At 45.4% G+C, this 23,334-nt stretch overlaps 3 protein-coding genes and 2 long non-coding RNA genes across 5 annotated transcripts in view; 1 reads left to right on the top strand and 4 right to left on the bottom strand.

Moving 5' to 3' along the window:
* Positions 1–362: 362 nt before the first annotated feature.
* LOC145709476 (uncharacterized) lies at positions 363–1,764 on the bottom strand. The gene is made up of 3 exons (XR_014134893.1): positions 1,724–1,764; positions 1,138–1,674; positions 363–734 (listed from the first exon to the last, which is right to left on the bottom strand). It is a non-coding gene; the product is annotated as an uncharacterized LOC145709476 (long non-coding RNA).
* Positions 1,765–2,820: 1,056 nt separating this feature from the next.
* LOC145710055 (uncharacterized) lies at positions 2,821–3,599 on the bottom strand. The gene is made up of 3 exons (XR_014134996.1): positions 3,476–3,599; positions 3,322–3,433; positions 2,821–3,035 (listed from the first exon to the last, which is right to left on the bottom strand). It is a non-coding gene; the product is annotated as an uncharacterized LOC145710055 (long non-coding RNA).
* A 1,186-nt stretch (positions 3,600–4,785) lies between these two features.
* LOC145707725 (uncharacterized) lies at positions 4,786–12,649 on the top strand. The gene is made up of 8 exons (XM_081785293.1): positions 4,786–4,886; positions 5,089–5,253; positions 5,301–8,617; positions 8,662–8,850; positions 8,896–9,005; positions 9,051–10,938; positions 10,981–11,624; positions 11,669–12,649. The coding sequence occupies exons 1-8, from the start codon at positions 4,853–4,855 to the stop codon at positions 11,694–11,696; spliced, it is 6,375 nt and encodes a 2,124-aa protein (XP_081641419.1). The 5' UTR covers positions 4,786–4,852; the 3' UTR covers positions 11,697–12,649.
* A 2-nt stretch (positions 12,650–12,651) lies between these two features.
* Positions 12,652–16,319, bottom strand: LOC145708763 (serine/threonine-protein kinase polo-like). The gene is made up of 12 exons (XM_081786461.1): positions 16,240–16,319; positions 14,913–15,303; positions 14,603–14,867; positions 14,304–14,550; positions 14,063–14,255; positions 13,950–14,015; positions 13,811–13,887; positions 13,625–13,759; positions 13,399–13,579; positions 13,203–13,346; positions 12,991–13,158; positions 12,652–12,918 (listed from the first exon to the last, which is right to left on the bottom strand). Exons 1-11 carry the CDS (start codon positions 16,317–16,319, stop codon positions 12,991–12,993), a joined length of 1,947 nt encoding a protein of 648 aa, XP_081642587.1. The 3' UTR covers positions 12,652–12,918.
* Positions 16,320–22,568: 6,249 nt separating this feature from the next.
* Positions 22,569–23,334, bottom strand: part of LOC145707739 (uncharacterized) — a 72,268-nt gene continuing 71,502 nt past the window's right edge. The window contains exon 3 of the transcript XR_014134770.1: positions 22,569–22,583. The gene's annotated coding sequence lies outside the window, so the exon portion shown is untranslated. The remainder of the gene's footprint in view (positions 22,584–23,334) is intronic.

Below are 23,334 nucleotides of genomic sequence, written 5' to 3'. Positions count from 1 at the left end.
GTTTGTTGTGATAGACGAAATCGGGGTTGGGCAGTGCTCCCATGTTCATTCCAAGGGCGGCTTCGAACAGTTCATCGTCGCTTTTAACCGTCTCTGGTGTCCAGACATCAGCGCTGCCACGAAGGATGTTTGTCTTCTCAGCAGCGTGCTCCTCTTGTTTTTCCGTTCCAGCTTCTGCGGCCTCTGGGATAAAAGGTTTCTCAGTCGGAGGAAGCTGCGTTGTGTGCTCTTCTTCGCTCAGTTCTTCTGGCCTCGGATAGTCCTCTTGGACATTTGAACTTGGCACCAGAATTTGGCTTTGATTGGATTCACAAATGTCAATGTTGCAAGAAAAATTTTACAGTGTGAAATCCGGAGCTAAGATCATCATCTTTTTCTTTCTTGATATTTTCATCGACCTTTTCCCAGTGTTTTTCTTCCTCGACTACATTCACTATATCTGGGCTGTAATCAGGCTGTTTTTCGCGCTCATGTTCGACGACAACGACTTTTGTTTTTTGGACCAAAGGTTCGACAGTGGGAGAGTTGTGTTTATGCTTGTTTCTCTTTTTTCACGGTTCAAGTTTGGGCTCTTGCTTGGGGAAAAACGAGTGGATATAGAAATTGACATTTTGAACCGTAGCTTGCGGTGTTGCTTGAAAACCGTCTGGATCTGGGGGACCACAACGACTATTAGCAAAAATATCAGCACCATTTCCCATTTTGTCCGCACCCAAGATTTAATTCGACGACTCCTGAATTCGTTTTTATTCTTTTTCTTTTCCCAGCATCTCATCAATCCCAGCACGTCGGATTTAAAAGGCCCTTTTTCACAGAGAAAAAAAAATGATGAAAGTAAGGAAAAAAGTTTAGTTTATTTGTCTTGGCAATAATCGTAATTCCGTCCGCAATCGCGAATAATTACCGCACTTGGTCGGGTTTATTGTACTATGCGAATTCAATTGATGAATTTCAACGTGATCAATGAAAATTACAAGCGACCGTCAACGTGACTATGAAAAGTTCAATTGAAGAGATTTCAAGAAAGTCAGAAGAGAATATTAGAGATTTTGAATTGTGACGTGCGCGGTGGTTAAATGAAAATTAGTGATGACAGTTGGCGGCGCGCTGATTGTGTCATGTCCGGTAATGTGTTACCTCGCTCCCATCCTGGGCTGTGTGCGGTACTGGACCAGTCGGTTGGCGCTTCTGTTCTTCTTGTAAATCTCAATTTTGGCCGTTTTCTTTGTTGAAGGGTGTACCAGTAAATAGTCGGTATCGGTGTTTGTGGTTCAATTTGTGGAAAGCGTCGGCGGCGCGCTGCAAACCGGTCGGCACCGCTGACGGTTGCGGTCGCCCCAGGCAGCAGCAGGTGGTAGCCAAAGCATGTACACCTTCTATCAGCAATTGGCCTTCCCGAATTCCAGAGGCAGGATAGATCTCGGCTCCAGAATCGAAGGCCCCGCGAAAATTATTCAGACGAGTTTCTCTCGCCGATTCGATATTCACAAAGACGCTTATCGCCAAGTTTATTAGCTGCAATCGGTTTACGATCTAGTATTCAGCTCACACCCCAGAATTAGCCCTTCAAGTTACGAAAAAAGAGAGCCAGGCGCCAAGCAATTATGTGCATTGCTAATTGTCGCTAAATGGAACCGCCGCACTGATTAGCAACACTCCAACAAATTCATCGAGCTGAACAAAGCATTTGCGTATTAATTATCGTTTGGGCGCATTTGCATACTAATTATGAAGCGGCGTGAAATCTCTGCTCCACCGAAACCGTTTCTCTCGAGTTTGAACAACGCGGCTATTTTTCGAAATATGAGCATCGTAATCTCCCGATCGTAAATCTGAGGATTGTCCATATCTTACTTCAGTCGAGCTTTTGACAGAATTTTCTAACTTTAGAAATAAAGACAAAAGATATAGTCAGTTTCTAGGTTTTTTTTTAGTTAGAGATTTTAATCTTTTGTACTACAAATCCAAGATTTATATCGATAGCGCTCAGCAGGAGATGTGCTCTTGGTTTGATTTTCTACTCTTTGCGCCCTCTTTTGGATCTTTCTCGACATAAGAAGGAAACATTTTTTGGGACAGTCATAAAATGAAAAACTAAAATATTACAATGCCGTGCACCAATGTTCCAGTATACTTATTTACAGAAATATATGGTAAAAACATGTATTGTGTGTTGAATATATTTTAAACAGAAGCATTTAATCACGTACTAACTGTGCTTATAAAATAAACTAATTGCCAATTACGAGTGCTTCTGTTTTTAAAAATGACACTCGTGTAAGCAGCAACGTGGAGGAAGCCTTTTGGTTTTTATTTCTTGAACTGGTCACGCGATAAACGTTTTTTAGTAAACCTCTTCCTGTTTAATTGGCTTATCACTTTCAAAATAGAAATCGATCAGAGCATTGAAAACACTAGGATGATGTATTGCGGCAATGTTTTGAGGCAGTTGCTTAATAATGAACAAGAACAGGGTCAGCAGCAAAGGGTCAGAGTCGACTACTTCGATCGCTAAAGATGTCGCTGAAAAGAAAGAGAGTGAGCAATTTCCGGGCATAAATAATTCAGAAGTCACCTTAGTCTCGACTCATAAAGACCCGTCGTTCTCCTCGAACTTATGCTGGTTCTATTTTGATTATTCTGGCTACTATTATTAGCCCTTGTAGAACCTCTCTGAGTGCAATGGATGTCTTATGGCTGGCGTAAAGGCTGGCAATCACTTCTGTCGCTATCCCCTCTAAATTTTTAAACAGCGGCTGTCCAGAACGGCTGAAACTTGCTTACCTTCGTGCGATTTTTGGCAATCTTCGTACTCGGAAATATTCACCGCTTAATTTGAGTTTAATAGGTTCCCCTTGGTATGCTTGATCTTTGTCTGCAAGTTGCAGTCTGGCCGGAACTGTAACTCATTCCTGTATTGTGGTCAAACTTGAAAAAATGCGCCCAATTGTCCGTCATGATTCCGAAGAACTGGTAGATACAGAGGACCGCACCAGTGCAGCCGAAAATTATAGATGTGCTGAGCAAGTAATGCTCTAAATTTAGAATTTTCTAATTTTTAGAGTCTAAAAGAAACATCTCAAGCTAGGCTCGGGAACCTGTGCAGAACACCTGAGTCAGGGTTATGAAAGGGCTGCTTCAAAAACCACCTTAAATTATGGTCCATAATCTATTTAAAAGCACTAGGGAAGCCGCTTTGCGGCTTTGTTTTTAAGAAAGCCGCTTCGCGGCTTATATCAAAACTCTTTTAAAAGCTGACTCAGGTTTTCTACAATAAGAAATCAGCATATAAATGGTCAGGGTAAGGCTTTTGCGATTTACCTAGGATAATTTTGAGCAAAAAAGTAAACTTGATGTGAATAAAATCGCGCGAGCAGATTCTGTAGATCATTATTACGTTGAGGAGGATAAAGGCTGTCATCACTAATGCGATCTAAAACAAGTTAAAAAATGCGCCCTAAAAGAGCGACGATACCGTTCTCGTTCTTGTTTTATTTGCTGGGGATCTGGCAACATCCACATCGGGATCAAAACTGCGTTCGGGGATAAGAATTCTTTCTCTTTTTTCTTCGATATGTTCTACTTTTACCTAGTTAATTTCTCATCCCATAGGTTTTCACTGCGAAAGATCTTGTTCATCTTTTGAGTTAGGTTTTTCGCGCAGGACGTCTCCTTGCTACTGTCTGGTTTATTATTCAGGAGCACTTGGCTCTGTCTTAAAATTAAATATACTTCTCGCCAAGCTAATTTATTTTGATGACATTGTGAACAAGTGAAATCAAATGACTTTAATGTCGGAACTTATTTGCATAACGTCCATAAAAATTCATACTAGTCCGGTGTCGTTGTTTATTCAGAATCAATTATTAGCCAATACAGAAACTAACATTGTCAGGTCCGAGGTTGTCCTTCATTTGCTGGGACAACTTGTGAGCCCGGCAAACGAAGCCCCATTTCAGGCAGCGAGGAAGAAAGAAGTAGCCACTCTTGACCGGCTGAGTCTCGCAGACCTTCTTTTGCGACTCTCTCAAGTTGCAATTCTTACGGAACCATTTGCAGGGTTGGTTCCCCTTAAAAAGTATTAGAGACATTTAAATGAATATAAAATTAATGCATTACGGTAATTCAATTACCTGTTGAACTGCGTATCGATACGCTGCCATCGTTTCCTCTCCCTCACGAGTTGGACGCTAAAATACATTTATTCTTGCCCTCGTTCATCATTAGTAGCATACACCAAAAGTTTGACCATGACGCTCCGGTTGAGGAGGTCCTCCGGATGCTGGTTGAAAACAAGCATCTTCTTTACAAATCTTATAAAATTTTTGACAAAAATGAAAACACATAGAATCGCCCGAATAGATTCTTCAGGGCAAGATTTATTGAATTAAAACTCAGTAGAGTAAAGCGGTTTGCACGTTCTGAGTTTCTCCGATCTTGTCTCGGTCCATAATCGCGAAAATCAGCGATTTCCCCCTTTCTTATCAATAAAGATTTTCCCGTATTTCAAAATCGTAGTTGAGTTTTTATTCGAGAATTTGTAAAATGGGTCCTTTTGGGTTTTGTCTATTAGTCCAGGAAGGTTCGCATAATGAGAAAGTTTCTTCTCCATTCTGGGGTATTCTAAATCAGCTGAATTATTATGGTTTTGATCAACTAGCGAAGAAAAATATCTGACTGATCTCCGCAAAAATCTCCGACTTCGATGCGTCCGATTTCGGCGGCAACGCCGGAGCATGAACCGGCTGGTTATCATGCTCTTATCAGTGCGGTTATAATCTGAGGAAGCAAGAATAAAATTGGATTTACTCGTGCGACTTCCGAATTCCATTTTTCATCTGAGCCCGCCCGGATGATCCGCTCGGGCTTAATATTTGCCCTTTTAGGAGCTGGTTCAATACTTTATATTTTTGGAGACATAGAAGAGAATAACGATAAAATAAGAGACCTGTAAGCTTTCTACCGAACAGAAACACGTGGCAACAAACAGTAACTAAGCAATTATTATAAAAATACTTAACAATATAGACATCATTCGAAAATCAAGTCAAAATAATATAAAATTAAAAATATTCAACCAGTAAAAAGCGGGCTGCGCGCAGGCGAGTCGGCGAAGCCAGAGAGCAGCTAGAGCCGTAATCGTAATTACCGGTAACTTTACCGAATGGGAATGTGGAAACTGCACAGAATCATGCGGCTACGAAGGAACACGAACATGTGTCCGAGAGTGTGTCGATTCTAGACACGGATCAGGTAGCGTCCTTCTTGATTTGGCCAAGAAAAAGACAATTACTTTTCAGGCGAGGACGAGTTGAACGCTTGGATTGACGATCCATATGCGGATGAATTTAATAAGCAAATTGGTGATGAATATGATATTGTTTGCGAGAGTGATGCTGACGGCCAGCTCCTTGAGAAGGTTGACAACTGCCCAGACAACGATCCGTGCCCAACTTGGGGAGAGTGGACCGATTCTGGTTGTCCTGTCACTTGTGGTGTCAACGCTACCAAGATCCAGACAAGAGATTGTTTGGTTGGCGACGTTGTCGTCGATGCTGCTCTTTGTCCACCTGGCGAAGCCACTCAGGAAGTAAACTGTGGTCTTGCTAAGTGCCCATCATGGGGTGAGTGGGGACCCTGGTCTGACTGCACAGCCGAGTGCGGTGGTGGTACCACTACAAGAGAACGAGATTGTACCAATGCTCGAAAACACCGAACCTACTACCAGGAGCTTCTCCTTATCATGTCCGGACGAGCAGATCTCGTCTGCGACGGATTGGGCACAGAGGAAGCCGCCTGCAACACAGATGAATGTACTTACTCATGTGGTGACATTACCGACTCTAATGCTTACCCTTGGTATCCTGCCATCGCTGCAAAAGCCACTGTCGAGTGTAAACACAACGACTATTGCACTGTTTCTTGCGCTGATGGAAAGAGTACCGCATATCCAGACGCTTCAGATGTCACCACTGCTTGGGATGGACAAATCCATTGTAACGAAGCCGCTGCACCACCAGAATTCGAACTTAATCCAGCTGAAGTAATTAATTTCATGTGCCAAGATCTTCCTTGTGATGATGGCGCCGGGGCTGAAATTGTTGATTTCCCCGCTCATGATGCCACTACTGCTGATGTCGTCTGTGATGCCGGTGCTTGTGCTATCAATTGTCTCGATGATACTCACTTCCCTCAGCCAGCTGCTTCCATTGATTGCACTAATTTCCTCGCTAACGAGGCTTTCCTTACCAACAAGCTTGCCAAATGCACAGAATCTGCTTGTGGTCTTGTCGAAGATGACGATCTCTGGACTGGACTTGCCTCTTTGGGTCTTGAAGCCGCTTGCGATGCTACTTCCTGTAACATCTCTTGCAGCGATGCCACTATGATTGCTGTCGAAAACGCCGCTGAAAAGACTGATGCTGTCACATGTGGTGCTTCCGCATGGGACTTGAGCGCATGGAGCGGTGCCGGTGTTCAGTGCCAGATCCTCGCTTGCGATGCTGCTTTTGATCCAACTACTATCACTAAAACCGAAGGCGCTACTTTGAACTGTGCCGGAGGACAGTGCGCTGTCGAATGTCCCGGTGATCTTCATCCAAGTGTCGCCGCCATTACTTGTGATAACAAAGACAGTGTTACCGCCGTTTCTTGCCAAGAGCTCAGCTGCGGTGATCAGGACTCTTTCTCTGGCGATTTTGCTGATGGAACTTACAACTGCAACTCTACTGCTGATTTCTGTACTGCCGAGTGTACCGATGCTACCCTTGTTCCCTACCCAGCCGATGGTGTTAGCTGTGATAATGGCGCTATCAGCCCAGCAGGAGCTGTCACTTGCGAAATCACCGGATGTGGTGATCCAGCTAACTTTAACTACGGAGCTGGTTGGTCCGAGGTTACTGCTACTTGCAGCGACGCCAACACTTGTGCTCTCTCTTGTGACGGAGACGCTACCAAGGCATTCTCATACCCCGTTGATGAAGTTACATGCATTGACCGAACTCTTACCCCAGCATCTGGAAACGATATCTATTGTGCCGAAACCCCATGTGGTCTTCTCGGTGACTTCTACAATGTCGATGCCACTGGCTTGACCACTTCCTGCACCGCCGATTCCTGCGATCTTACTTGTGCTGCTGGACAGATGTCCACTTACTTGACTCTTGCCTGTGACTCTGCCAACCGAGCTTACCAGCACGCTCATAGCTCCGAGACCCAACAGGTTGCTTGCGTCGCCGAGTACGATACTCCATGCGGACAAGTTGAGGACTCTTTCACCATGGTCAGAGATGACTTCACAATCACCTGTACTGGTCTTGAATCCTTTTACCAGACAACCGCTGTCTCCTGCGATGTCACTTGCGCCAACGCAAACAACGTTCAAACTGGACCAACAAGCGTTACCTGCGAAAACTCTGCTTACACTGGCGCTGGTGCCGCTATCACATGCATGGACACCAACTGTGGCGATGTTTCTTCTACCTGGACTGTCGAAGCTGGTGTTGAATACGAGTGCGTCGATGATGTTTGCACCTTCACCTGTACCGATGCTTCTCTCGTGCCAACCTTCGATACCGCTACTTGCCAAGCTGACCTTAGCTTCGCTGCCGTTGTCCTCTACCCAGATTCCGTCGCGCCAGTTACCCCAACAAGCATCAGCTGTGCCGCTCCAATCGAGCACACTGTTTGTGGTGATCCAACTGCTTTCTTTGTCAACTTGCCCGCCGACTCTACCTTCTCTTGCGTCGAAGCTAGCCAGGAGTGCAACATCATCTGTGACACAGCTGTTTACGGCGATGCTGTTCAGGCTGACCCCGTCAAGATTTCCTGTAATCCATCTACTGGACTTTTTGTTGAGGCTGCTGATATTGAGATGGAATGCTCTCTCTACGATGTTACATGCGGTAATCTCGAAGACTTCTTTGGAATCGGCGCTGGAGTCGTTTCCACCTGTGTTAAATTCGGCGAAGCTCGACAAAACTTGGATGTTTGTACTATGACTTGCTCTGATGCCTCCCTTTTTGCCTACCCATATGAGGTCATCCGATGTGACATTGATACTGAGCTTTTTGTTGAAAACACTGGTGTCAACGTTACCTGTGAAGAAACTCGATGTGGTGATCCAAAGAACTTCGACTACGGAGCTGGATTCAAGGACATCGATGTCTCTTGTGACGTCCAGGCTGATGCTACTAAGTGTTCTCTTACATGTGCCTTTGGTGCTAACGCCGGTTTCGTCATCGATACCGCCAAGAACCCCTTTGCCGAAGTTATCTGTGATAACACCGGAACACTGATGCCCGAGAGCGGATCTGTCGAAATCGTCTGTGCCGAAACTCCTTGTGGCCAGCTCGCTACCGAGTTCGTTGGTTTCTCCGTCGATGCCAGCTGCAACGCTACCTACTGTGACTTCAGCTGTGCTGATCCTGCTCAGATGCCAAGCTACTTCAACGCTGCTTGCGACGGAACATCATACACTCATGTTTTCGGAAGTGAGAGCAACGCTCTTACTTGTATTCCAAAACAAGATTCTCCATGTGGAAATCTCGCCGATACTTTCACTTACGATCCCGCCGCCATCGACCTCGGCTGTGAAGCCTTTGTCTCTGTCTATCAGGTTGGGAATCTTTAGTTATTCTTGAATTTATCTATTATTTTAAGACCACCCCACATGTTTGTGCACCATCGTGTGTCGACACTAACAAGGTCCTTGTTACCGACGCCGAGATCACTTGTGAAGCTAATGCTTTCACCAATACTCTTACTGATATCATGTGCAAGGACACCATGTGCGGTGACCTTTCTGATAAGTGGACTGTCGAAGCTGGAGTTGTCGCTACCTGCACTGAGGTAAACTCTAAACTTTTTAAAAAAGATATCACTCGAATATCTTAGTCTGGATGCGAATTCTCTTGCGAAGATGCTGCTGAGCAACCATTTGTTTCCTCTATCACTTGTGACGTTGCCACTCGAACCTTCGAGGATGTCGTTCTCTGGCCAGACAGGTAAAACAGGACCTCATAATTGTTCAAGAAAGCATTTTTTTCTAGTGCCAGCCCAGTTACCAACCCAGTCATCAAGTGTGAAGTCCGAGATGATACTCCATGCGGTAATGCTGCTGACTTCACTAATTTGTTGAACGATACTGTTATCAACTGCGATTGGGATACTGCCACCTGTCAGGTCATCTGCGACCAGGTCATGTACGAAAACCACCAGCCAAACATCGAACTTATTACCTGCGATGTCAGCACTGAGCAATTCAACTACCCCTTCGACCAAGAATTCAACTGTAACCTCTACGATGTTACTTGTGGTGATCTTGAAGATAGCTTCACATTCGATGATGATGTCTCCTACACTTGCGAGTACTTCAAGAATGCCCGAAACGTCGACCTTGATGTGTGTACTCTTACCTGCGCTAGCCCAGATGAGAAGCCATACCCAATCGACAAGATCGAATGTATCCAGTCCACCAAGCAGTTCCTCACACAAGTCGGTCAGCACATTGAGTGCATTCCTCCACCAGAGACTGACTGTGGATATGTGTCCGATCAGTACAACCTTCTTGATAGCGCTGGCAAGGCAATCTGCGATGAAACCACTGGAATTTGCTACTTCGAGTGCGCCGACCCAACTCACTACAACCCAATTCCACGAGTCGAATGTTTGGCCAACGGAAACTACTACCCCAACGTTGGCGGCACCATCGGATGCTACCCCGGATACGATACTGCTTGTGGTAACATCGAAACCACTGGAAACTCAATCAAGGCTTGCGCCAACAACACTTGCGAGTACACTTGCGAAGATGCCACTGACTTCCTCCATGGTGTCACCACTGCTACTTGCACTGTGATCGAAGGTGTTGTCAATGTTGACTACGCTGCCAATCTTCATATCTCTGAATCATCCACTATGGAATCTACTTGTGGCGAAACCATGTGCGGTGACGTCAGCAGCATTGCCGGCCAGTTCAGCGAAGATGTCCAGATCGATCTCAGCATGCTTGATGCTGATGGTTATGGCAAGATCATGCTCGGATGCAACGGCACCGTCATCTCTGGCCTCAAGGGACATACCGCTATTGCCTGTCTCGCCACTTCTGGTAATTTTGATCTTGTTGATCCTGAAGCTTCCGTTGCGTGCTCTGCCACCACTTGCGGTGACCCATCTGATGTTCTTTCCATCGGAGAAGGTGTCATTCATGAATGTTCCGATGCCGACATCTGCTACTTCTCTTGCGATGCCGAAGAGGGTTCTTCTGTCGCTCCAACTATGGACGAACTTATTTGCCAGACCCTCACTGGAGAGTTCTTGAACGGTTTCCAGACATCTGTCAAATGCTTGTCTGGCTGCGACGATTTCGGACCAGAGACTGGCTATATCACCAGCGATCCACTCCTTGAGATTGAGTGCCCAGAGTACACCCCAGGAGAGATGGACCAGTACTGCCACTTGATCTGCCGACTCCGAAACGAAGATGGTACCTTCGTGCCACCACGAGTCAAGGAGACCGGCCAGGAATTGCGAAAGGTTCAGTGCTACAAGCCAGGTGCCATGGAAGGTTTCTGGCGAGCTGTTTACGCTAGCCCATACGGTGTCCCAATCTACAAGAAGATCGAGGGTGAAGGTGTCCGAACAATTATCTGTGAAGCTGGCGAAGCCCCAACTCAGCCACCAGTCAAGAGCTGTGGACCAGTCCGAGAGACCTACAACATTGACGAGGATAACATGCAGGTTCGATGTACTGATACCAATTGTGGTTTCAAGTGCGACCCTGGTTACAAATTGAACAAGGGTGCCCCAACTAACGTCATCTGCCTCGCTGCCATTGACGAGGGATGGTCACCAAACTACCCTGGACAGATCCGATGTGAAAAGGCCGGAAACGGTGGTGAAGTCGAAGAACCAGAAGATGATTGCGGCAGTCCAAATGTAAGTTATCGCTTTATTGCAAATAAATAAATTTATTTTCAGGTCAAACTTGGAGACAATGTCGTCGAAGATTGCAGCGGTAACCGATGTGATTACAGCTGCTCCAACGGTGGCGATCCAACTGCTTCCAAGCTCGACTGCAAGGGAGGAAAGTGGATCATTGAAAAGAATATCAAAAGAAGGGCATCCAATGCTCTGATGGTGGTGACAGTGGAACCGAAGAGGGTGGCTGCGGCTCTTTCGAGAAGATGGAAGGTGGAGTTTTGGCTCAATGCAGCGCCAAACAGTGCAGCTTTACTTGTGCGGATGGTAACAGCGAGCCATCAAAGGATACTGTCAAGTGTAAATGCAAGAAGGGCAAGTGCAACTGGGACATCTCGAAGAAGGAGACCATCTCCTGTGGAGGTGCCAAGAGTGCAACTACAACCAGCAGTGGTAAACCAGCCAAAGCAGGCAAAGCTGGCAAAAAGGACAAAAAGTCAAAGGGTAAGTCCACAGCCGCAGCCTCAACCACTTCGACAACCTCCACCGAGGCAGTTTCCGAGGAATCTGCTCCAGAGGAAGCCCCAGTTAGTGAGGCACCAGTCGAAGAAGTTGCTCAGCGAGTTCTTGTTGAAGCCGATACTGGCTGTGACACCACTGCATTCGGTCCTGATGTTGCCTTCACCAACTGTGCTGGTGGCAAGGTATGTTTTGAAGATAAATAAGAATGGTTAAAACTTGTGTCTAGAACGTTGAATGCGAGGTCGTCTGCCTGAACGGTGGAAGCCCAAGCATCGCCGTTGCCACTTGCAACAAGAAGTTCCGATGGGAGCACGATTCTATTACCTGTGCGTAAATTGCCGAAAAACACCACACCGAGGATGATTATTGATTATTACTCAAAACGGAATATATTATAATCCACATTTCGCATGTCAAGTATAATATATGTTTTTAATAATAATTCACTGTAAATTTATATTTTCAAATAGCTTACCGGCTGGTGGTGGGGATGATGCTCCCTTGAGAAAATTAATCTCTTGGGAGCCGAAAAAAGGTCGGATTTTTTACCATCTCCATCACCACTAGGTAGCGTTCTATGCCAAGCAGCCAAAGATTTTGCGCCATTCGAATCCTGATCGAGGAAAAGCGACGAGGCCTTTGCGCTTCTCATTTTTTGCGCAAGCACAAATGCCTCACCAAAGCGCACTTCAGCGCATTTGCAAGCGTGTTTCTCGCGGCTCTCGCCAGCGGGCAAAACGCGCTTGGAAAGTGCCGCGCGCGCATGCCCAATGTAAATACTATTCCCTCTTTATTATTAATTTAATTAGATACAGCGAGGTTGCGCCTTTTTCACCTCGAAGCTGTATCACGTGATAAATTGATGACGTCATGTGATTGGGTGACCCAAAATCGAGACTTTTTCAATTTCAGCGCAAACATGCCTATACAATGTGCCCTTATCGTCTCTTTCGATACCCTTCTTTAGCTCGTTCGTTTTGTTCTTTTACCACGTTTCTTGTGTAGTCGACCAATTAAAACGCGGTGCCGCCTCCTACGCTGCGCCTACGCGAGAAAACGCACCGCCCGTTTTGGTTGGCTCGTTTAGATTTTACCGTCACTTTGTGAAGAAACTGCGATACACGGCTTTATTTCTCAGCTACGATTTTCATTTCCTTACTTTCGAACTGCAGCAATATTGGATAATAAATATTCTTCCAATAATTAATTTTCTCGAATTGATTTATTTTGCTTAATATTTGCAGTAAGCGTATGAAACGAATGGAATAATGGAAATGGAACTGCACAGAAATGTAGATAGGAATGATGGAAATTAGAATAAGAATGAACTTGAATGAATTGAACAGTCGCTCGAAACGGCCCTCTTGGAATATAGGAAGAATGAATGAAGACGGGTCCATTTCGAAAGAAAACTGCGGCTTGAGAACTTGCGGAATGTATGGGGTCAATAAATGAGAAGAGTATATACACGGATGTCTTTAAATTGGATCGAGTTGTGCTTCAAGCAATGAGAAAGCTAAGTTTGCTACTTTCACTTTTGATCCGAGCCTATACATGACCAACAGCATTGGTCAACCTGCAGAGGATGGAGCCCCATCCGGTGGCGGTCCAACAGTGGACGCTGTCACCGTGCATTTTGTGGAAAATCCTGTGCACGTGCTCGAGGTTCTTGTTTTCCTCGTGCGGGATTGTCATCATGTTCGAACAGTCGAAGGCCTAGGAAAGGGTTATTATACATTATTTGAAGAGTTTTGGCGTACCTGTCCTTGTCTCTGGCTGTCGATGATCAGGATGACAGCGTTTGTCAGTGAGCGCGGCTTGTGGATCACGAATTTACGCGATCCGGAAAAGTTCACCTGAAGGGTCCCGTTCGACAACTCCATCGCTATCGCTTGCCTTCCTTCCTGAACACAAGAGATGGATGAATATGGACGACTTTTGACTTGATTCACTTACGAATTCGGAATTTTGATGGCGAACGAGTCGAACATCGATGGTGTCGTTGGACGCCTCTCTGCTCAGAAGCATGAGATTTTCGGCGCCGCTGGTCAGGTTCTCCCTCATGTACTTGATGAAATAGTCAAGTATCTTCTTGTGGCGGCTGTGCTCCGGCCCGATCTGCCCGTTGAACATAAACCTAAAAGAGAGTCATCAGAAAATCATCAAAAAGAAAAATGCTTACGTCGTTCTCGACTGTCTATATTCTGAATAGTCGTCCGCCATGAAGCCGTTTCGTCGGAGGATGATGAACGATTTGCTCGGCGAGGGCATGTTCGCTCCAATTTTGCCGTCGGATAGTTTGTACCCAAATCCAAGCCTGAAAAAAAAAGTTAGTTTTCTTCCTTGATTTTTTGGTTGTGAGTCTTACTTGTTCGTGTAATCGACCCATTTCGAGATCCAAACAACTCGGTTTTCTTCGAGGAGTCGAGTCGTTGGATTATGCTTTTTTGGCATAAATTATAAGTTTTATAATTTTAATTGCTTTTAATATTATTTGCACCTTCCTTGGGAGATGGGAGCGTCTTGCATACAGGCTGCTCCGGCGGAATGATCGTCTCATTGTTGATCGCAAGCTGAAATTAACCTGTTGAGAAAATCGTTGTTAATCAAAATTGTTTACCCTTGGCGGTGGGTTGAAGGTGTACTGGTTCGTGTTGTAACCCACAAAAGCAGAACTTCTTCCTGGATCTTGGTGCATCGGAGAGAGAAGTGCAGGGGCGACGTTCTTGTTCGAGTTGGATCGTTGTCCCTGGTTTCCGAAGCCCTCGCTGTATCGTCTTTTGAGCGCGTTGTGAGTGAGAACGTTTTTCTCGCTAAAAGAGAAAATATCGTTATTTTTTAATAGTCAACAGCGAAATCACCTGTCTCTGCGCTCCGAAAGAACACCTGTCATCGGTGTATTCTGCATCATTGGGTGGGCGAGGATTTGCTCGTGATTGAGCCGCGTGTTCGGATCAGGCACGAGGATTTTGCGGATGAGATCTTTCGCCTCTTCCGATAGCCAGTCGGGCAGATTGTACTGCAGCTTCAGGATTCTTTGATACGTCTCTTTCATGTTCGTGTAGTCGAAACATGACTTTCCAGAGAGCAGGGTGCAGAGAACGCAGCCTAGGTTAGTTAAAGAAATGTTGAATACTGATAATTGCTAATAAGTAATTACCTAAAGCCCAAATGTCAGATGGAGGGCGATGAGGATGCTCATTGAGAACTTCGGGAGAAATGAAGTTAGGCGTGCCACAGATGTTCCCTGGCTTTGCGTGTTCGTAGTACATGGCGAGGCCGAAGTCGGCGAGCTTGGGGGTGCCATCGCTCGTGAGCAGAATGTTGCCGAGTTTGAGATCGCGGTGAACGATCCCGCGCGAGTGGATGTAATGCAGAGCTTGCACGATCGCGGTCCCGATTCGCGCCACTTCTTGTTGCGGCACCTTGATTAGGATTTAATCTTTCAATTGAAGGAAAAATATTCAGACCTGGTTCTTTTGCTTGACCAAGCTAGTGAGACTCTTGCGGTGGCAAAGCTCGACGGCGATGCAAATTTTAGTCGGGTCTTCGAAGCTCGTGAGCAGCTTGACAATGTTGGGATGTTCTAGCGTGCTCTGGATACTAATTTCGCCCTTAATCTTTTCCAACTGGCTGGGCTTGGCGACGCGCGATTTAGGAACGATTTTGAGCGCGACGTCTGCGTAGTCTTCGGGGAACGGGTGCCCGCGCTTGCACTGATAGACTTTGGCGAAGCCTCCTTTGCCAAGGGCGCGGATTTTCGTGTAGATGACGTTAGTAGTGGGGTCAATAAACTCGGAGAGCTCATCGATGCCGCTCTTGAGTACGTGCTCGTCGATTTTATTCCCGGACTTTTTAAGACTTTTTAAAATTTGTCATCTGGATAAATTACTAATTAACGTTAATAAAGACCCTTGTTTTTAAACCTAAAATAGTGAATAGAAGAAATTTCGATAGTTTTACAAGCCACTGTTCCTTTTTCTTAGTGTCTTGCGCCACAGGAGCATTACGTCTACTAGAGTGCATGCTCTTTGATAACGATTGTTTCTCTTGTTCGGTATCGGCTATCTGTTGAAAAATAGAATTGGCTCCGTGGTCCGACCGGGAATTTGGAGTTTTGAACCAGCGCCGAACTGAAAATCTTGATTCCGTATTTTTGGCGCTGCTCGGAAGGTTCAGGCGCGGCCGTTTGCAAAAGCTGTGTTTTTGAAATTTTCAAAAGAAACGGTTTTTGTGTTTTCCGCGAAAATTTACGGTAAAGTTCAAACACATTTTCAGTCATTTTAACATTTTATAATTGTGATTTATTGAGAATATGCAGCCGGAAACAAACGTAGGAGATGCTTCTAGTCCCATAACGTCTGTTCATCGCCAAGTCGATCTTGAAGAAACGCCGCGAGTGAGAATTGGGCTGGATGCGACAGGTGGAGGGACGCATGAACGGAAAAACTGCTCTTCGCGCGCATGGAAATTTGAACTTTAAATTTCACGTCCTCGAAAGAAATGGGATCTTAACTCCTGCAACAGTCAACACGAACTGTTGTGGCCATTATCTACTTTCATAAAACTAAGCTATGTTCTGAAAAGGTTAAATGAAAAGCCGCGTAGCGGGGTTTTTTAGAAACGAAGCCGCAAGGCGGCTTTGCAGTATTACTAGGGGAAATCACTAATAATTTGACTTTTTTTAGGGTTTAGTAGGGTGGGCTTATAATACAGTTTTAGAAAGCCCAGAAGCTGGGAAACATTTTGACTATTGATACTTGGGGCTGATATTGTACCCTGAGGGCATTTAGGTACGTCCAAAGTCCCAAAATCTGGGCAATTCCAGAAATTGGAATTTTTGAGGCAATAACTCGACCTTTCAGAAGGTGCCCCATATTCCAGATTGTTGCCCAGGATCTGAGGGTCATTTTGAGATATAGAAAAGTACTGAGACCCGGGGTTCCTGAGGAGCTAGAGGCTCTTGAAGTTGGGAATTCGACAAAAATTGAGTACTTTTTCACAAAAGTACACCATTTGTGTCACAAATGCCTCCCAAACACTTTTTATCTATGTTTTTCATTTAAAAATGTTTAAGAAGTCATTTGGGGTCATCTGAGGTCAGATCGGGTCACTCATGAGAGTTTTCTAAATTTTTCATAATTTTTGACCTAGAGTGACCTCAGATGACCCCAAATGACATCTTAAATATTTTTAAATGAAAAAACATAGATAAAAAGTGTTTGGGAGGCATTTGTGACACAAATGGTGTACTTTTTGTGAAAAAGTACTCAATTTTTGTCGAATTCCCCAACTTCAAGAGCCTCTAGCTCCTCAGGAACCCCCGGGTCTCAGTACTTTTCTATATCTCAAAATGACCCTCAGAACCTGGGTTACAATCTGGGATAGGGAACACCTTCTGAAAGGTCGAGTTATTACCTTAAAAATTCCAATTTCTGGAATTGGCCAGATTTTGGGACTTTGGACGTACCTAAATGCCCTCAGGGTACGAGATCACCCCCAAAGATCAATAGTCAAAATGTTTCCCAGCTTCTGGGCTTTCTAAAACTGTATTATATGCCTACCCTACTAAGCCCTAAAGAAAGTCAAATTATTAGTGATTTCCCCTAAGTATTACTTATCAATAATTTTGAATTTCTCTCGAAGACGCTTTTCGGCTTCATTTCTAAAACAAACCGTAACGCAGCTTTTCCTTCAAGCTCTTCTGAACCTGAGTCAGGTATTCAACACACAGGTATTCATGACACGGTGTCATTGACACCCTTATCGGATAATTCCATAAAAAAGTTTTCCTCTCAATGCGTCACTCCAAGACTTTGGTGGATTCTGGTCTGCTCTTCTCACTTTTGCCATTTTAACTTAAAAAGCATTAATATATATTCTTCATCCTTTCCCGTGAATTCGGTACCTGCATTTCTTATTCTGGAATTCTCGAAGTAAGGAAAATAAAGAGCGTTTGACAAAGTCCCGAAAAAAAGAACAAAACGGGCAAGCATCAAAGTTTTTGTCTATAAACGGTTCAACTGACTTTTAAACTTTAGTTTATATGGCCAATCGTGTGAATAATTTACCCTAATGTTCCTACTGACAGATTGAGAGATTAAATTTTTAAGTTGTATGACATTGTTTCTGATCTTTTATTCTTAGCTCATCTAACATAAGTTGTCCTAGATAGCTTTTTTTTACGCAGATTACCGTCGCTCTCGTGGGTAATTACACAGTATATGATGCGCTGTAAATGATATACCGAGATAAAGGAATTCGTTGAAACCACCGACCACCGACGACGGCGACGATCACGTAACCCCCTGCAACCTGTAGTCACTGCAATATATGCATATCTAGTAAAATCGGTTTACAATAACCTGCAGAAAATCAAGAATACAAAATGAGAGAGATGATCACGGCAAAGCTGGCGTTAATCCGCCCATTCAAGAACGTGAGCATCTTTTGTAGATAGAATTTACGGAAATTGATTTTATTCAGGTTACAGTTAAAGAGACAAGCCTTTACTAGGCAAGGTGGTCGTCTGCTTGGTTTTTAGCCAGAGTGGGGAATGTCTTAAGAAAATTCAACGGCACCGGCACGGCACGGCACACCAAAAATTCCTGTGCCGCGGCACGGCACGGCACGGCACGGCAAAAAATTAAAGAACGCGTGCCGGGACACGGCACAGCACGGCACGGCACAGTTTTTTCCTTTTTTTCTCGTAAAAAACACTCGAAAATATTTGAATATAATTTTATTTAATAAATTCGTCTGCAACGTAGGTATCGGCCGAGAAATTTCGTGAAAAATTATTTTCGAAAAATTTTGAATTTTTTTTTTTTGAAATCTGAATAAAAACCATAATTTGAATTAAAACCTGGATAGATTGTATTTTAACAGTTAATGGGGGTGGGTGGGGTTTGGGAAGTAACTGAAATTGATCACCTCAGAGTTCCCTGCCATTGTCAAGCCCCTTAAATTTAAAAATCAAGGAACGGGGCTGAAACGGCCCGAAGGGCCGTCAAGCCCTTAAATTTAAAAATCAAGGAACGGGGCTGAAACGGCCCGAAGGGCCGTCAAGCCCTTAAATTTAAAAATCAAGGAACGGGGCTGAAACGGCCCGAAGGGCCGTCAAGCCCCTTAAATTTAAAAATCAAGGAACGGGGCTGAAACGGCCCGAAGGGCCGTCAAGCCCCTTAAATTTAAAAATCAAGGAACGGGGCTGAAACGGCCCGAAGGGCCGTCAAGCCCCTTAAATTTAAAAATCAAGGAACGGGGCTGAAACGGCCCGAAGGGCCGTCAAGCCCCTTAAATTTAAAAATCAAGGAACGGGGCTGAAACGGCCCGAAGGGCCGTCAAGCCCCTTAAATTTAAAAATCAAGGAACGGGGCTGAAACGGCCCGAAGGGCCGTCAAGCCCCTTAAATTTAAAAATCAAGGAACGGGGCTGAAACGGCCCGAAGGGCCGTCAAGCCCCTTAAATTTAAAAATCAAGGAACGGGGCTGAAACGGCCCGAAGGGCCGTCAAGCCCTTAAATTTAAAAATCAAGGAACGGGGCTGAAACGGCCCGAAGGGCCGTCAAGCCCCTTAAATTTAAAAATCAAGGAACGGGGCTGAAACGGCCCGAAGGGCCGTCAAGCCCCTTAAATTTAAAAATCAAGGAACGGGGCTGAAACGGCCCGAAGGGCCGTCAAGCCCCTTAAATTTAAAAATCAAGGAACGGGGCTGAAACGGCCCGAAGGGCCGTCAAGCCCCTTAAATTTAAAATCAAGGAACGGGGCTGAAACGGCCCGAAGGGCCGTCAAGCCCTTAAATTTAAAATCAAGGAACGGGGCTGAAACGGCCCGAAGGGCCGTCAAGCCCCTTAAATTTAAAAATCAAGGAACGGGGCTGAAACGGCCCGAAGGGCCGTCAAGCCCTTAAATTTAAAAATCAAGGAACGGGGCTGAAACGGCCCGAAGGGCCGTCAAGCCCCTTAAATTTAAAAATCAAGGAACGGGGCTGAAACGGCCCGAAGGGCCGTCAAGCCCCTTAAATTTAAAAATCAAGGAACGGGGCTGAAACGGCCCGAAGGGCCGTCAAGCCCTTAAATTTAAAAATCAAGGAACGGGGCTGAAACGGCCCGAAGGGCCGTCAAGCCCTTAAATTTAAAATCAAGGAACGGGGCTGAAACGGCCCGAAGGGCCGTCAAGCCCCTTAAATTTAAAAATCAAGGAACGGGGCTGAAACGGCCCGAAGGGCCGTCAAGCCCTTAAATTTAAAAATCAAGGAACGGGGCTGAAACGGCCCGAAGGGCCGTCAAGCCCTTAAATTTAAAAATCAAGGAACGGGGCTGAAACGGCCCGAAGGGCCGTCAAGCCCCTTAAATTTAAAAATCAAGGAACGGGGCTGAAACGGCCCGAAGGGCCGTCAAGCCCCTTAAATTTAAAATCAAGGAACGGGGCTGAAACGGCCCGAAGGGCCGTCAAGCCCCTTAAATTTAAAAATCAAGGAACGGGGCTGAAACGGCCCGAAGGGCCGTCAAGCCCCTTAAATTTAAAAATCAAGGAACGGGGCTGAAACGGCCCGAAGGGCCGTCAAGCCCCTTAAATTTAAAAATCAAGGAACGGGGCTGAAACGGCCCGAAGGGCCGTCAAGCCCTTAAATTTAAAATCAAGGAACGGGGCTGAAACGGCCCGAAGGGCCGTCAAGCCCCTTAAATTTAAAAATCAAGGAACGGGGCTGAAACGGCCCGAAGGGCCGTCAAGCCCCTTAAATTTAAAATCAAGGAACGGGGCTGAAACGGCCCGAAGGGCCGTCAAGCCCCTTAAATTTAAAAATCAAGGAACGGGGCTGAAACGGCCCGAAGGGCCGTCAAGCCCTTAAATTTAAAAATCAAGGAACGGGGCTGAAACGGCCCGAAGGGCCGTCAAGCCCTTAAATTTAAAAATCAAGGAACGGGGCTGAAACGGCCCGAAGGGCCGTCAAGCCCCTTAAATTTAAAAATCAAGGAACGGGGCTGAAACGGCCCGAAGGGCCGTCAAGCCCCTTAAATTTAAAAATCAAGGAACGGGGCTGAAACGGCCCGAAGGGCCGTCAAGCCCTTAAATTTAAAAATCAAGGAACGGGGCTGAAACGGCCCGAAGGGCCGTCAAGCCCCGTAAATTTAAAAATCAAGGAACGGGGCTGAAACGGCCCGAAGGGCCGTCAAGCCCTTAAATTTAAAAATGAAGGAACGGGGCTGAAACGGCCCGAAGGGCCGTCAAGCCCCTTAAATTTAAAAATCAAGGAACGGGGCTGAAACGGCCCGAAGGGCCGTCAAGCCCCTTAAATTTAAAATCAAGGAACGGGGCTGAAACGGCCCGAAGGGCCGTCAAGCCCTTAAATTTAAAAATCAAGGAACGGGGCTGAAACGGCCCGAAGGGCCGTCAAGCCCTTAAATTTAAAAATCAAGGAACGGGGCTGAAACGGCCCGAAGGGCCGTCAAGCCCCTTAAATTTAAAATCAAGGAACGGGGCTGAAACGGCCCGAAGGGCCGTCAAGCCCTTAAATTTAAAAATCAAGGAACGGGGCTGAAACGGCCCGAAGGGCCGTCAAGCCCTTAAATTTAAAAATCAAGGAACGGGGCTGAAACGGCCCGAAGGGCCGTCAAGCCCTTAAATTTAAAATCAAGGAACGGGGCTGAAACGGCCCGAAGGGCCGTCAAGCCCTTAAATTTAAAAATCAAGGAACGGGGCTGGAACGGCCCGAAGGGCCGTCAAGCCCTTAAATTTAAAAATCAAGGAACGGGGCTGAAACGGCCCGAAGGGCCGTCAAGCCCTTAAATTTAAAAATCAAGGAACGGGGCTGAAACGGCCCGAAGGGCCGTCAAGCCCCGTAAATTTAAAAATCAAGGAACGGGGCTGAAACGGCCCGAAGGGCCGTCAAGCCCCTTAAATTTAAAAATCAAGGAACGGGGCTGAAACGGCCCGAAGGGCCGTCAAGCCCCTTAAATTTAAAAATCAAGGAACGGGGCTGAAACGGCCCGAAGGGCCGTCAAGCCCCTTAAATTTAAAAATCAAGGAACGGGGCTGAAACGGCCCGAAGGGCCGTCAAGCCCCGTAAATTTAAAAATCAAGGAACGGGGCTGAAACGGCCCGAAGGGCCGTCAAGCCCCTTAAATTTAAAAATCAAGGAACGGGGCTGAAACGGCCCGAAGGGCCGTCAAGCCCCTTAAATTTAAAAATCAAGGAACGGGGCAGCGCCTTACCCTAACCCCAGTGCCGCGGCACCGTGCCGTGTCCAAACTGAAATTCTCTGAATGGAGCGGCACGGCACGGCACGTGCCGTGCCGTGTCCGTGCCGCAGTGCCGTGCCGTGCCGTGCCGTAGACCTTTCCCCACCCTGTTTTTAGCAGTCATGTTTTCATCCACGACCTTGTGGAATTTTTGCTTCGACAAACTCCACTTCCCAAGCAAATTGAGCAGATTTCACCAGGCTGACGGCCTGATGATCTGGGGCTTCTGAATTATTTTTATTAATTAAAATATTTGATAATTAAATTAATTGATTAATTAATAAAAATACAAATTTACCTGAAAGCGATGCGGCGCGGACTTTCCAACTTCGAAAAGTGAGCGTCAACTGAATAACAACGCGCTCCGCCGGGCCTGTTCTAGAGACATACTGGCAGGCGATTCCATGCTTTTTACGTTATACATGTTCTGAAATCGGGCATTTACAATTTGTTTGCGCATTTTTGCATATAACTTCTTTTGAACAAAAAAAAAACTGCAAGTTGTGATGATTTTATTGGTTTTTGGGCAGGAAAAAATGATAATTTAGCTAGATTTTAACCATAGAAATTTGATGAGAAAAATGGGAAAGTGATGTTCAATAAAGCTTGATGATCTGGTCGGCAGTGAATGGTTTTCGACAAATCGGGCAGGAAGAAAGACGGTTCAAACAATCGTTGCAACAACGATGGCCACAGAGGAGGCTGCATTCTTGGAAATCGTTGCCATTGTAGACATTTGCGCAGATCGGGCAGGAGGATGGAGGCTTTTGTGATTTCGATGGCTTTTTCAGGCTGGGATAGAGGCTGGTTGTTTTCATTTGTTTTTGTTTCTCTATTTTGATTGCTACTTCTTCTTGTACCCGAGTCTGTGCTTCATTTTGTTGTTGTTCCAGTTCCGCTCGAACTCGTGCGGCTTGTTCGTTGATAGTCCGCATTGCTTCTTCATACATTCTTGCATCCCGCCGTCTTGCATCGCGCCGTTGTTTGTTTGCTTGCCGATCTCTTCTGCAGTCCTGTATTAGAGGTATGCACATTGGGAAGCATTTCAACAATCCAAAGACACAAGCAATAAAAGCCACGCAGCCCAAAAGTGCATAAAAAGATATCTCGTCATCACTCAATTTCACTAATCCGAAGCCGCAGCCGACGATAGTTCCGCAAACCAAAAGTATACAAAGTAAATAGGCTTCATTGTCACTGAGCATGGGATCACGGCCATAGTAACTCATGATGAAAAGTGCTCTTATGATACTTTTAAATTTCTGATTTCATTTTATACTCAAAAGAGCTCTTGAGCACCATCTGGTTTTGATATTTCTGAGCTGATTGCTCAAATTCTCGATTTCCAACGAAAATTTATGAAAAATTATCCCTTTAAGCGAGTGATAATGATGACAAATGTAACATATGATATTTTCCAATCACATGCTTTTTACGAAATGAATGGCTTGATATCGGACATTGCTGATAGAATTATTTCTTTTGAAACAAGTACAAGTTGTGCTTTATTTTATTGGGTTTTAGGCAGGAAAATTGATAATTTAGCAAAATTTCAGCCGTAAAAATTCGTCCAATTTGGCCACTGTTTTTTGTAAATATTCTTGGTGAACTCTAACTCATTGAGGACCATTTGCTTGCATCGTTCGTCA

Source organism: Oikopleura dioica, chromosome XSR, assembly GCF_907165135.1.
Source record: "Oikopleura dioica chromosome XSR, OKI2018_I68_1.0, whole genome shotgun sequence".
Classification (NCBI taxonomy): domain Eukaryota; kingdom Metazoa; phylum Chordata; class Appendicularia; order Copelata; family Oikopleuridae; genus Oikopleura; species Oikopleura dioica.
This window is presented reverse-complemented; position numbering and strand designations above follow the sequence as displayed.